This window comes from Pieris napi, chromosome 7 (assembly GCF_905475465.1).
Source record: "Pieris napi chromosome 7, ilPieNapi1.2, whole genome shotgun sequence".
NCBI lineage: Eukaryota > Metazoa > Arthropoda > Insecta > Lepidoptera > Pieridae > Pieris > Pieris napi.
The window spans coordinates 13,045,473-13,058,270 of record NC_062240.1 but is presented as its reverse complement, the minus strand read 5'-3'; the positions used below and the strand labels follow the sequence as shown (position 1 = coordinate 13,058,270).

The window sequence follows — 12,798 nt, the reverse complement described above, 5'->3', positions numbered from 1 at the left end:
AGGCCCCTTCCGGCAGAGCTACGCCCGCCAAAACAGCCCGAGCTGAGCTGTAAAGACCCTTAAGGCCAACAGCGAGGTTTCAGGCTATGTTCAGATGGCAAAAACTTGACGCGCGTTTTCAAATCGCGCGACTAGACATTGTGGTATTTTCATACAACTGTTCACATGAGCGCGCGTTAACGCGCGTTGACGCGCGTCAACGCGGCGCTAAGAGAAAAAGTCTCTAGACGCAGGTGATCGCGCGTTGACGCGCGCTTTGATATTAATGTAATGTCCGTTTGCTGTTCAGATGAGCGCGCGCTTTCATCGCGATCGCATGTAATTTTGTTAATTTTCGTAATTATATTTTGTTCTCGCATTTAAAATGAGTGAAATTGAAGATATTGACATCGACTTACTAATCGATGAAGTAGAAAAAAGGCCAGCACGTTGGAATATAGCAAATTTGTATAAAAAATATAATGTAATTTGTATTTTTTTTCAAAATTGGATGAACCCAATGTGTACGTTTTCTTTTCCGAGACTGACGAGTACTCTCGCAACGCGCGTTAGCGCTCATCATCTGAACGCTCTTCAAATTTGATCGCGCGTTGACGCGCGTTAACGCGCGTTACATGTGAACATAGCCTTATTCAAAAAAAATACAAAAATTATTGTGCGAGTCATAGGACCCTATAGGTTAGAGAAAGTGCAGCACCTTTTGTCTACCACATAAGAGAGTTATAGGGCAAATAAAACTACGAAATATCACAGTCCTTATATTAAAACAATCATAGATTATAGAATAATGTTCAATAACAAAAACTGAATAAAGGACTTGCTACAATTATACATATTTTAGTGTTTATTATCCATTTATAAATATTTTAATACACTCTGAAAAAATATTAGAATAAAATTCACATTTATAAAGATAAGAACAATCGCTGTTAATTTTTTTTTAATATCGACTATTATTTAACTGATTACGTAACGTATCTTTATTTAATTAATGAAATTTAAATTACATAAACCAAAATAATCATTTCTAACACATTTCCGACTGTCCTTAGGGAGCGTTCAAGTATTACGTAACGAATTTTTTCGGTCCTTTTGTAAACGTTACGATCTGGGGCGGGGATTGAATTACGTGTTATTGTTAATATTATTTTCGTATTTCCAGTACTTTACACCACATTATGGTAACTTTTAGGTATAAAGAGTCACTGGGTGGTCACGAAACGTTTTACTATTGGGTAAAGAAAAACGTTACGGCGCGTTACATGGGGGGGGGGGGATAAATAATCTCTAAAAAAATGTGTGACATAATACTTGAACGCTTCCCCTTATCCACAAAATAATATATATAATTATAAAAACAAACTTGCTTATGGGAATTTAGCGCTGGCCATTCTTTATTATGATTTCGCGTGATTCGATCCCGCTTTAACACAAATACCAGATTGCTAGAGACCTCCGAAAAATTAAAATTAAAAGTAATTCTAGAACTTTTCATCGTTAAAATAGCGATTTATTTCCTTTTTATATTTGGAGAATAAAATCAATTTTACGTCAATTCTTATATATTTCGACAACTTTAAATCTTTTCAAATAATTTTAAATCGTTTGGGCGATATTTAATTTGAAATAAACTGAAGTATAAAATAAGTTAACCAAATAAGAGCACTAAGTCGGTCTAACCGCAATTATTATTATTATTAATTTCTTAACTATTAAAGACACGATTTGGTCGATTTTGAAACTATTGAGACTCCAATTGTCTTGAGCAAGTCTGAAAAGGAAATTTAGTATTAACACGATTAAACTTTTAGCTTCACAAATATATATATTAATACAGATAATATACAAATTACTATTTAATCAACTATTTATGTCACAGATATTACAATTTGACATGTGTGAACGCAAGTACGCTCTCTCTCTTTCTATCAACGTTAACACATGACAAAAAGAGAAAAAAATGACTTAAAATAATTTTCTAAGTTTGTTTCCGTATACTTATGAATATTTAATAAAGTAAATATATAGAGAGAATGTAATACATACTATCAGTGCGTTGTGTGGATCAAGGCAGCCAACGCCGCGGTATAAGCTTGTACCCGGCGTAGATCAATGCGCCCACGCACGCCGCTCGAACGGTCACGCGCAGGACACGGGTGGAAAGGGACGGAGGGGGGATGCTGCAACAATCGGTCCAAATATCTTTAGAAGCTTTTCAAACCATGTCAGATTTAATAGTGACTACGTAATTTCTATAACACGCCAAAGCCCTGCTCCAAAGATGGCGTTAACCAAAGGAGCTTTCAAGTATTACGTAACGAATTTTGGGGCGGGGATTGAATAACGCGATATTTTTAATATTATTTTCGACTTTCCAGTACTTTACACCACATAATGGAAACTTTTAGGTATAAAGAGTCACTAGGTGGTCACGAAACGTTTTACTATACTTGGGTACAGAAAAACGTTACGGCGCGTTACATGGGGGGGGGGGGGTGTCAATAATCTCCAAAAATTGCGTGACGTAATACTTGAACGCTCCCCAACCCTGAAGACGTTTTATGCTACACGTAAACAAACGTCAAGTATAATTTTTACATTAAATGGAACTCACTGAAATAAAGATAGTATTAGAATTAGACAGTTGAAGACATCATTAGATACCTTCCTGTATCTATCGAGGGATCCGACACGGCTGTGGGTGACTGCGTGTTGCACCACGATGTATTCAAAAAATGTTACGCCATGGGTATCAAACTATCTAATCACATTCCAAGAAGTTATAGATCACTGCCGTGTAATGCCTTCAAGGGGATCGTGATTAAATGTTTAAAGGCAAGGTGCCTTTAATGGGAGAGTATTTAGAAAAAAACAATTTGTCAACAGTTATAAATATAACATCATGATAATTAATGTGACATTAGCCAATTTATATACCTGATTGTGCATTTTTTTATAATTAATCATTCTGAATGTACCACTTTCTCTGCAAATAAACCATTTATTATTATTTCGTCCCCGTTTTGTGTCACGTGACTGACGCTATTATTATTTGTTTTAATAAGTTATTAATTCTGGCAGTCAAAGCAATAATGTAAGTTGAAGAAGCTGAATTGTATTTATGTTCATACAATGTGGAGTTCTCTTAATAAGTTTTTGTTCTACTAAACATACTACAAACTCACATGAGCAACGGAGCGATGTCTTCCGAAGTGATCTTGCCCCAATGCTCCACGATGCCCGCCATGTGCCCTATGCCCACCACGCCCACAATGCGGCATGGCTCACGACCTACACGATAGCCATTAACGAAATATTTTTAAAAATCGCCATTATAATTTAAAGGCCGATTTACATTATCTTAGTGTTTAGTAGAGTGCTTTAGGATAGTACTTTAGTTGAAACATGTAAACGCTACTTGCTTTAGTACGGTTCTACTTGACTTTCAAGTTGAATCAAAATAGAATCGCTTTTTATTTTTGTTTCAAGTGATACCCCTCCCGCGCCCGCGCACCCCCCGAGATCTTCCCTCGTTGTGTGTAAACACGTAATTTAGTAAAATCTTTAGGAGAGTGCAGAAGTGCCGTAAAACGCTTGCGTGTTTTTTTATTTTTAAAGATGGCTAAATGGTCGGAAGATAGAACTATCAAATTTGTGTCTGAATATGTTGTTCACGAATGTTTGTGGAACGTTAAAAACAATTTATACAAAAACAAACAGGCTAGGCATTCGGCATACACTGCCTTAAAAGAAGCTATTTTATTTATTATTCATATTTAGTTTATTTATTTCGAATAAAATCTCGTCTTCTATTTGTTCCATAACTACAGTTAGTATTTTGCGTAGAATAGAGCGTATTTGCCGACGTCGTTGCGCGTTCATTGTGATTTGTGGCGCTGTAATGATACTCTACTGGAAGAAATGTAAACGTTCACTCGCAACGCACTAAAGCACTAAAGAACTTGCCTTTCAACTTGTACTAAAATACTCTCCTAAACACTAAGATAATGTAAATCGGCCCTAAGACCTTTAGAAAACCGTAACAAATGTCAGAAATATGTCCGCCACTCACGTATCTGCAGCGCGGCGACCTGTAGCGAATGGCAGAGGTACATGTCCCTCTCGACCACGAACACCCTCTTCAGAGCCGGAAACTCGTCGGACATCTCTTCCAGCATATCCTCTAGCATCTTTTTTTGCTTACATTTCTCTACTTCTTCCAAACTGAAAGGAGGTCCGTAATATAGTAATTAACACGGCGAAGAACTCGCATGAATCAGGGTAAGAATGTGAACTAGTTTCTTTAAAAAAAAAGTACCCAAATCTTAAAAGGCCGGCAACGCACTTGCGAGCCTTCTGGCAATGGAAGCATCCATGGGCGGCGGTATCACTTAACATCAAATGAGCCTCCTGTTTGCCCCCTGTTACTAATTATTTTTTTTTAATTATTTTTGATGGAAATTGAAAATGTATTGAGTGTTCGATTAATACCATTATTAAATAATGTTCTCTAATTTCACACTTACTAAAACAGATATAAACAAACATGGGATAAGTAAGTTCGTCGCCCATGGATACTCACATTGCCAGAAGGCTCGCAAGTGCGTTGCAGGCCCTATAAGAACTGGGACGTTCTTTTCTTGTAGGACCTTAAGTGGAATCGGTTCGGAAATACTTCAGTGGGAAACTGGTTCCACATAGTGGTGGGGCACGACAAAAGCTGCCTTAACACGCTCAGTTGTGGAACGACGATTATTCAAGTTTACATACTTTAATAGTGAACGTCTTTTGCCTGTGACGTCACTTGTACGTACACGTACGTATAATTTTTTATATAACCTTATAAATTGCTTTCTGATATAGCTGAATTACAATAGTTACAATCATCAGATATTAAATTTCTATTTAATAATTTACTTTGAATTGCAGCATACAACTTATTTATTTAAATTTAAAGTATATAATGTCTACATACTTATAGCGGTAAATACCTTATACTCTGATTGTACGTCAGCAGATGCCATATGAAACGGAAAGTCTGTCCCCAAGAAAGTGAAGCGATGGCTCTATGCAAGGTGATGTCGATGGCCCGGTCTCCCAATTGCACGATGCAGTTCTGGATCTTCTTCGCCTGGAATTTATAAAGGTCTCTTACTCTGGCAGCACTGTCAGCTCTACGACTGCGACCTTTCCTTCTTTATGTAAATAAAACTCTCTCCTATTTAAAGAAATAATCAATACACACCCTCGGTACCTTGGCACGTATTAGAATCTAATAACTAGATTATCATCGTGGATATATAGATAGGATTTTAATATAGTATTATTTGGCGTACGACCAGTGGTGTATTGGGAGGGGAACGCGGTGGAACGACGTTCCTTTAGTTTTTCAGAACCGGAACGATTGGGAGTTAAGGGGGGTATAAGTGTGCTACACAACAATAATATCTTTGTAATTTTCATCTTTTTTTGTGTTTATTAATATTTTGTTTAGTAAGGATAAGAAAAAAAAACTACATGGAAAAAAAATTGTTGAAAATAGGACTTTTTTGCTCCCACTATGCATTCCCTTTCTTCTTATTTTACCAATACATCACTGCGTACGACTACTCCAGCCTAGTATCAAAGCCCTACCTGCCAAGACTATATGCTACTTAATGTATTAAAAAAAAAGTTAATTGTGGGTATTACACATCCCACCCACGTAATAAGTTACTTATAGCATAGGGCAAACGAGCATATGGGACGCCCAAAGGGCAGTTATAGCAGTCCATGGCCACCCATATTAGTGGGTGCGTTGCCAGCCTTTGAGGAAGGAGAATGACGCTGTTTTTAAACAGTTGGATCGTATCTCTCTCTCTCTCTCTCTCTCTAATGTAGGAAATACATTATATCCAACCAAATTACTTATTACCAAACAATTGTGAACTCATTTTATGTATGCTATATATATTATGAACTGACTGTTAAAATATCTCACCTCTGCCATAGCCCTTCTGAATTCCCCACCTGGAGCCATGCCTAGCTCCCTGGTGATGTGGGCCGACATATTCAGCAGTAATATATACATTAACCCATTAAAAACTCCGTTTTGAGCCATTGTTGCCCTAAAATTAATTAATTATTATTTCCATATGTATACACTAATATTGTATGGATTTGAAAGTTTTGCACCGATTTCGTAAAAAGCAACTCATAGCTTGGCATTTATTGTTTTTCCTCCTTTTGAACCAAAGCATCTATCTAATAACAAACTTCAATTTCTACGTAAATATTTAAATATTCATAGCTTATCAAAATAGTGGGTTAATAATAATATAAATAACTAAACATACCTAATCTTCTTAATATTAATGTTTTTAGCTTCCCTTAAAATAACTTCCTCGTCGAGTAATAATATACTGGTCCTTTGCTCGCATAACTCCACCATCACTATGTGTGGTGAGACTTCTTGTATCACCTGCAATATTTAATTACTCCAGATTAAGGTGACATACCAACATAAGACTGAAGCTACAAGTTTTTGAAGTGAAACTTCTTTAGGCGCAAGAGGGTAAAATTTTTACGGAACGTCACGATTTTTTTTTTACGTTCCGTAATTTTTTTTTTATCGAATTTTTTTCTTTAATGTGATGGTATAATATCGTGGTGCAATTATTCATACTTGAACACCGATGGTGTTTTTAATACATATCAATATCATTATTATTTTATTAAGTAACTAAATTACCATATTTTTTTTGGTTTTGTATTTTAAAAAGGGCACAGAACCAAGCCTTTTTTTGCTAAGACCCTGTTGGCTATTTTAGAAAATGTGGATGTAAGTTAGCACTTATTATAATAATGAATTTGTTATATTATTTGGTAATTGTTACCATGTTTATGTTGGTATTTCTATATACTGTATAACAACAACTAATTTTTTTTCATGTTTTTAATTAGCCTTAGTATCATTCATTATTATAGAAAGACTGGCAAAATTAAATTATGGGATTTGGGCAGCTTAAATACTCAATAATTAATTTACAAAGAAGTTTCACTTCTGACATGTGTACTTTGTACGCACATACTTTTCTTTATAGGATGGAGGACAAACAGGTATGAGGCACACCTGATGTTAAGTGACACTCACGATGCCTGAAAGCTTGCAAGTGCATTGCTGGCCTTTTAAAAATGTATTTTCAGCAGTTATGAACAACCTTACCCTTGATACATCTTCCTGGGACTGTATACTGAAATGAGCCGTGCCAACCAGATACACTTTACCACCATTTGGAGCATCCAATACGGTGACCGTATTTGGCAAGCCTTCCTCCTTAAAGTCCGGTGACTCAGTGTTAATTGAACCATGCTGCGCTTGGACACTTTCGTTTAATGACTGTCTACTACTAGTACCTGCAGTAAAATAAATAATTTAGTTAAAGAACTAATTGTTTATAATTTTTAAATCTTAAATAATATTTTAGACAATGTATAGACAATTGAGACACAATACTTCAGTGTAAAACCAACAGCTGTGGTGAATTATTCATTAACTTTCAACCTGCTATGGCTCTGCACTGGTAACTAACTGTGACCTGTGAACTTTGATAAATATTTTTACTAATAACTCCCCATACCTCATTGTATTTGTGAAATTACAAATAGAAGCAGTATGGAACTTTATTTTATAAAAGGAGTAATATTATAAATATACTCCAATAAAAGATTAGTAAAATTAGAGAAATTTCTATCACAAAAACTATATAGTGCTAATTCTGGAGTGTTTTGTAGGAAATTCAAGTTTTTTGAACCCGTAAGGAAGTGCTCCGTACAATTAATAAATGACATCACCTTCATTATCTGTGTTTGATTCAGCTAATGTTTCTTCAGATGAAAACTCCTTTACATCTTGCTGAGGAACAGGAACAAAATTATTTTTACCTTAAACAATAAAATCACTTAAAAACACCACATAAATTAAAGATGTAAAAAAAGTCGAAAAATTCTTATTACTTTTTTTTCTACCATTTCTCCTTTTAAAAACCATTTTTTAAAAGACTCATACAAAAGATGAATCAACACTGACAAAATCCAAGGTGGTCAAGAAGCCATACAGAGTACATATACTAACATAATCCTCTTATGTTTTATGTAAGACTGGCTCATAATATATATTTATCAGTGAGTTATAGGTCCCATATATTATGTTGTTGTAATATGAGAGGCAAGATTATAAACTTTTATTTATAAATATATTAATATAATATTATTGTTCAGCTAATATTTTGATATTCCGACCTGACTAAAGGCTTTATATATATAAATATAATATTTGCAAATTAAAAATCTAAGATATTTTCTCATTGCATACAGAGTAAAAGAGTCAAATTTAAAAAAAATTCACATTATATTAAATCTAAAGTAATGTCCAGAAAATTGTAAAATCTGTTATGTTATATTAATATATGTATTTTGCCATATTATGTAGGATTGGAAAATTGTGTTTACAAACTCTCAAAATTTAAACATGATTTTTCAAAATTAAAAAAAAACCATCTAACACCTTGCATTTGATAGGTTAAAATAACAACCAAATATAGGGATGGTATGATACTTGGAAGATTTCTAGAGAAGAAGCATGTAGGAGCAGCAATGCATTCCAAGCAAAAACTTTACATAATTTTAGTTATAACAAATTTAGTGACATATGCAATGTATGATTTAAATTAGATGATACCTACATATTAATTCTTCATTATGACTAAAACTGGACTTGTTACAGTAACAACATATATTATTATTAACAATATTTAAGGTTATAAACTAAATAAAAGAACTATATACTTTTATCAGTTGCTGAAGTAGGGTCATGCATTATTGAATGTGCATCACCTCCGCCTTCTTCTGCTTTCAAAAACATCTGACATTCATTGACAATATCACATTTTACTCCAACTCCTTTTTGTGTTTGGTTTATTAGTAAGTCCCTTTCACTATTTGGTTCCATTGTATAAGTATCTGAAATAAGTAGTACGTATTTATTAAAATGTTGTTTGTGCTAAGCTACGAATGATTAGTTCTTGAAGTTGAAAAACCAAAAAGAAAACTAACAAGTTACTACTCTTTTTATAAGATACCTACTGGTAGATTTTAAAGAGAGTAATCATGAGAGAACTAAAGCCAATCTGCTTGTAAATAATGTAGGACCAAGTATATGTATATTCCTTTTAAATAATGTAATCCAAAATAAGAAATTCAAGCATTGATCTGAAACATTCTTAGATTCAAATTTAAATTAATTGATTACCTCTTTTTTGTTATTTGCGCAAAAGAAAACAGATTTATCAGCCGTCGACGTTTCACATCTTTTGCACAGACTAGTAGCTGTCAAAAATGAAAAGTGTAGTTTGTTAACTGTCATTCTCCAAAAAGGTGGAATCTCTTGGTGCCAAGTTATCTACTACTTACTAGTGTTCGGTTTATCTTTATCTATGAGAAATTGTTACATCACACTGAGAATTCTAAATTCAATTTTCTCAAGTTTTCAGGTCACATTATCAGTTTTCCACTGTACTTTTTCATTTTACCTGCGTAAATAGAAAGCTTAAAATGAGTGCCTGGAGGCAAGCGGGATTAAAGTAAGTGCTATAATTATTTATAAATATTAAATAGGTTAATATTACTATTATATTACGATTGTAATTTTTTTTTTTTCAGTTACATAAACTACTCTAACATTGCCGCTAATATACTGAGACGATCTTTAAAACCACAGCTCAAAACCGAAGCCATCCGCCGTGATGAGTCTCATGTTCGAATCACACCTTGGGCTAATGGAAAGCCTGCGCGTAAGTTTATTGGAAGAAAACTATTTAAACGTATTGTGCCAATACAAAATTGAAATAATCGCCATTAATGATGCGTTTTCTGAAGAAACTTAATCAGGATTTACACATCTGTTGTGTAAACTCTAATTATTTAATCTAACAATTATAAAAGAACAAGGTACATCTATGGTGCCTTACCTTTTTAGGTTTTGGCCTGTGACATCTATATTTGTCTTATGTTTTTAGTTAGAGGCAAGTAGAAGCCTTGTGCTTGACACGCAAGTCATTGGAATTTGTCTAAGGCATTCCAATTTGAAATGATGTTTACGATACCTTATAAGCTAGTTACTAGGCCAAACGTTCTTGAACAATTATTACTTTTAAGGTTATTCATAAGAGTATATGAGCTATCTAAAATACCCTTTATAAAATATTTCAGATGAAAAAGATTAAAATAGCAACAGTAAGTTAGGCTGTCTAGGTATTTTACCTTGTGTGTGTCCAGATATTTTTTACTTAAACAGCATGGTGTTTGTTCCTGTTTTTTTTTACTAAATTCTTAATTCTAAGCCCTTCTATGAAAATTTATTTCATGCTACAAGAAAATTGCATGCAAGAAAGTTTATTATTCCACCCTAATCTAGTCATTATTAGAATGTCCAACTTTGTGAACAATAATAAAACATTGTGAGTTCTGATGACTAAAACACTGTTAGAATAGACTTGTTTTGACTAATTTTTTTTTTTTAATTTTCTTTAAGATTTATAATTAATTTATTTTTCAGATCTACAAAATGCAGCACCTAAATAGAATGGAAATCGCTACAACAAAATAATATTATTTTAGTCTTATTTAATCATGGCTACAAATGTAATGCTGTACTGTTGAATAAATCTGTTCAAACTAAAGTTATTGGTCACTACTTATTTGTCCAAAATTTTATTCTTTATATAATATATCATATAGATTAGAAAATATTTAAAAAAAATTATTTATGCTGATATAAACATATTTTTTAATCTTGTAGACTTAACATGAATATTATCATATCTTACTTCATCTTTGACATTGACACCAAGAGGTGCAATTGGATCAATATCTATTAATTCCATGTCTGTCAAAGGATAACCACTATTAATTTTCTCAATGCCATTCCAGGCAATCATAATTCCGTTATCAGTGCATAATTTGGGGGGTGGTCGTAATACATTACACTTCATTGCATTCCCCATACATTGCAAACATTTAAAAATGAAATTATTTGAAGCAACTCCTCCAGACACTACTAAAGTACTGTTATCTACAGGAATATAATTACGTAATATACAAAACTTTAAAGCTCTCTCTGCCCTGTGGACAATATGCTTTGCAACAGCATATTGAAATGAAGCACACAATTCATTCACTTCTGGAATAATTTCATCACCTTTAATGTTATGCTCAGACTCTTTTTTATATAAATGTCTAGAAAATGCATCTTTTAACCCACTAAAACTAAAATTACAGTCCCTTTGTTTATGGAGTGGTAAAGGAAATTCAAATACTTCAAAAGTTTTGGCTTTCTCTGCTGCTAATTCCACAGCCCTTCCACCTGGTAGTTGAGAATAATCTGGTATATTTCTTAGTTTCATCCTTCTTGCTACTTTATCAAGTACTTCACCAGGAGCATTATCTAAAGTATCCCCAAGTAGAAGAAAATCATCTGTACCTCTTACACATGTTAATAAACAATGACCACCTGATATTAACAAGGCGAGAAAAGGAAAATCTATATTGTTATACATCCTTGCCACTAATGCATGTGCTTCCATATGATGTATAGGTATTAAAGGTTTGTGATATATTTTTGATAAATACTTAGCATATTTTACACCAATTTGCAAACTAAACAATAAACCAGGCTTGACGGTTACTGCAATGGCATCAATATCTTGAAATTGCAGTTTTGCTTTCATAACTGTTTCATTTACTGCCCTTTCTATATTATCACGATGCAGATCTCTGGCAATCAATGGATTAACACCACCATACCGGAGATGTATAACATTTTGTGACAATAGCGTTTCAGCAAATAAATTTCCCTTTTTATCAATTATTGCAGTGCCAGTATCATCACATGATGTCTCAATACCAAGAACTATAAAGTTGTTGTTAGCATATCGATAAGAAGGAATATGCATAGGATTAAAAGATGTAGGTTTTATTCTGTTGAATCTGTGACATAGAATACATTTAGAGAGCATCTTCTCAGTTATTAGTTATAACCACACTTTTGTTATATTAACTGTTATTTATTTAAATTACTTCATATGTAATATATCTATACTTATTTAAGTGGATAGTGTACCACTTTATATTTTCTATTTCAACTGTCTAAATTATTCAATTTTAAATGAATTATAGTCCACTCTACACTTTATATAACACTATAATTCTCAGTTAGACTACAAATTTCTGATTGAAATCTGATAATTTTTATGGTTAGATTTTATGTCTAATTTGTAATACATTAAAGATAAATTATTTTTATTAATAAATTACACATAATTACTTAAAAATCAATCATTCATGATGATGATATTAATTTATCCCTAAGGCCTAAGCCCTAATGGCAAAGGACTTTAGACCATACAGCCAGCACTTCACTTCACTTTATTTATAATGGCGACATCTGTGTAAATCACAATTCCGCCAATGTCACGTTCTAAGTCTTCACACAGTGAGGATAGATTTGATAATTTTGATAGATTTAATTTTATCTAAGCAGAGTTACCCAAAACAAAAATGACATCACAATAAATACAACACACACAGACATCTAATAATATATACAAGAGGTTAACATTTTACTACAAGGTATGAAGGGGAGAATCTTATTTATAACTTTAATTTATTAACAGAAATAAATTTCCCTAAAATTTTGACGATCGAGCTGGATGGGAGGGAAAGTAGGGAGTTAAGGTTACATGGACGAGGGAAATCTGGAGA

At 33.3% G+C, this 12,798-nt stretch overlaps 3 protein-coding genes across 8 annotated transcripts; 1 reads left to right on the top strand and 2 right to left on the bottom strand.

Annotated features, from left to right (window-relative positions):
* Positions 1-1,276: 1,276 nt before the first annotated feature.
* On the bottom strand, positions 1,277-9,404 carry LOC125050909 (traB domain-containing protein-like). Of its 4 annotated transcripts, none has more exons than XM_047650985.1 (11): positions 9,290-9,404; positions 8,875-9,000; positions 7,834-7,923; positions 7,205-7,395; positions 6,336-6,460; positions 5,981-6,107; positions 4,992-5,131; positions 4,073-4,224; positions 3,186-3,291; positions 2,047-2,180; positions 1,277-1,771 (listed from the first exon to the last, which is right to left on the bottom strand). In XM_047650985.1, exons 2-10 carry the CDS (start codon positions 8,987-8,989, stop codon positions 2,066-2,068), a joined length of 1,161 nt encoding a protein of 386 aa, XP_047506941.1. In that variant the 5' UTR covers positions 8,990-9,000; positions 9,290-9,404; the 3' UTR covers positions 1,277-1,771; positions 2,047-2,065. The 4 variants fall into 4 exon arrangements, with proteins under 4 accessions (XP_047506941.1, XP_047506939.1, XP_047506940.1 ...); XM_047650983.1 differs by having other exon boundaries at positions 8,827-9,000; positions 9,290-9,403; XM_047650984.1 differs by lacking the exon at positions 9,290-9,404 and adding an exon at positions 9,124-9,265 and having other exon boundaries at positions 8,827-9,000.
* A 46-nt stretch (positions 9,405-9,450) lies between these two features.
* Positions 9,451-10,718, top strand: LOC125050911 (protein stunted-like). 3 transcript variants are annotated; one of them, XM_047650988.1, is made up of 4 exons: positions 9,451-9,620; positions 9,700-9,830; positions 10,249-10,272; positions 10,595-10,718. In XM_047650988.1, the coding sequence occupies exons 1-3, from the start codon at positions 9,592-9,594 to the stop codon at positions 10,260-10,262; spliced, it is 174 nt and encodes a 57-aa protein (XP_047506944.1). In that variant the 5' UTR covers positions 9,451-9,591; the 3' UTR covers positions 10,263-10,272; positions 10,595-10,718. The 3 variants fall into 3 exon arrangements, with proteins under 3 accessions (XP_047506944.1, XP_047506946.1, XP_047506943.1); XM_047650990.1 differs by having other exon boundaries at positions 10,249-10,290; XM_047650987.1 differs by lacking the exon at positions 10,249-10,272.
* An 83-nt stretch (positions 10,719-10,801) lies between these two features.
* LOC125050908 (probable tRNA N6-adenosine threonylcarbamoyltransferase, mitochondrial) lies at positions 10,802-12,402 on the bottom strand. The gene has a single exon (XM_047650982.1). It carries the CDS (start codon positions 12,051-12,053, stop codon positions 10,803-10,805), a length of 1,251 nt encoding a protein of 416 aa, XP_047506938.1. The 5' UTR covers positions 12,054-12,402; the 3' UTR covers position 10,802.
* Positions 12,403-12,798: the final 396 nt, after the last annotated feature.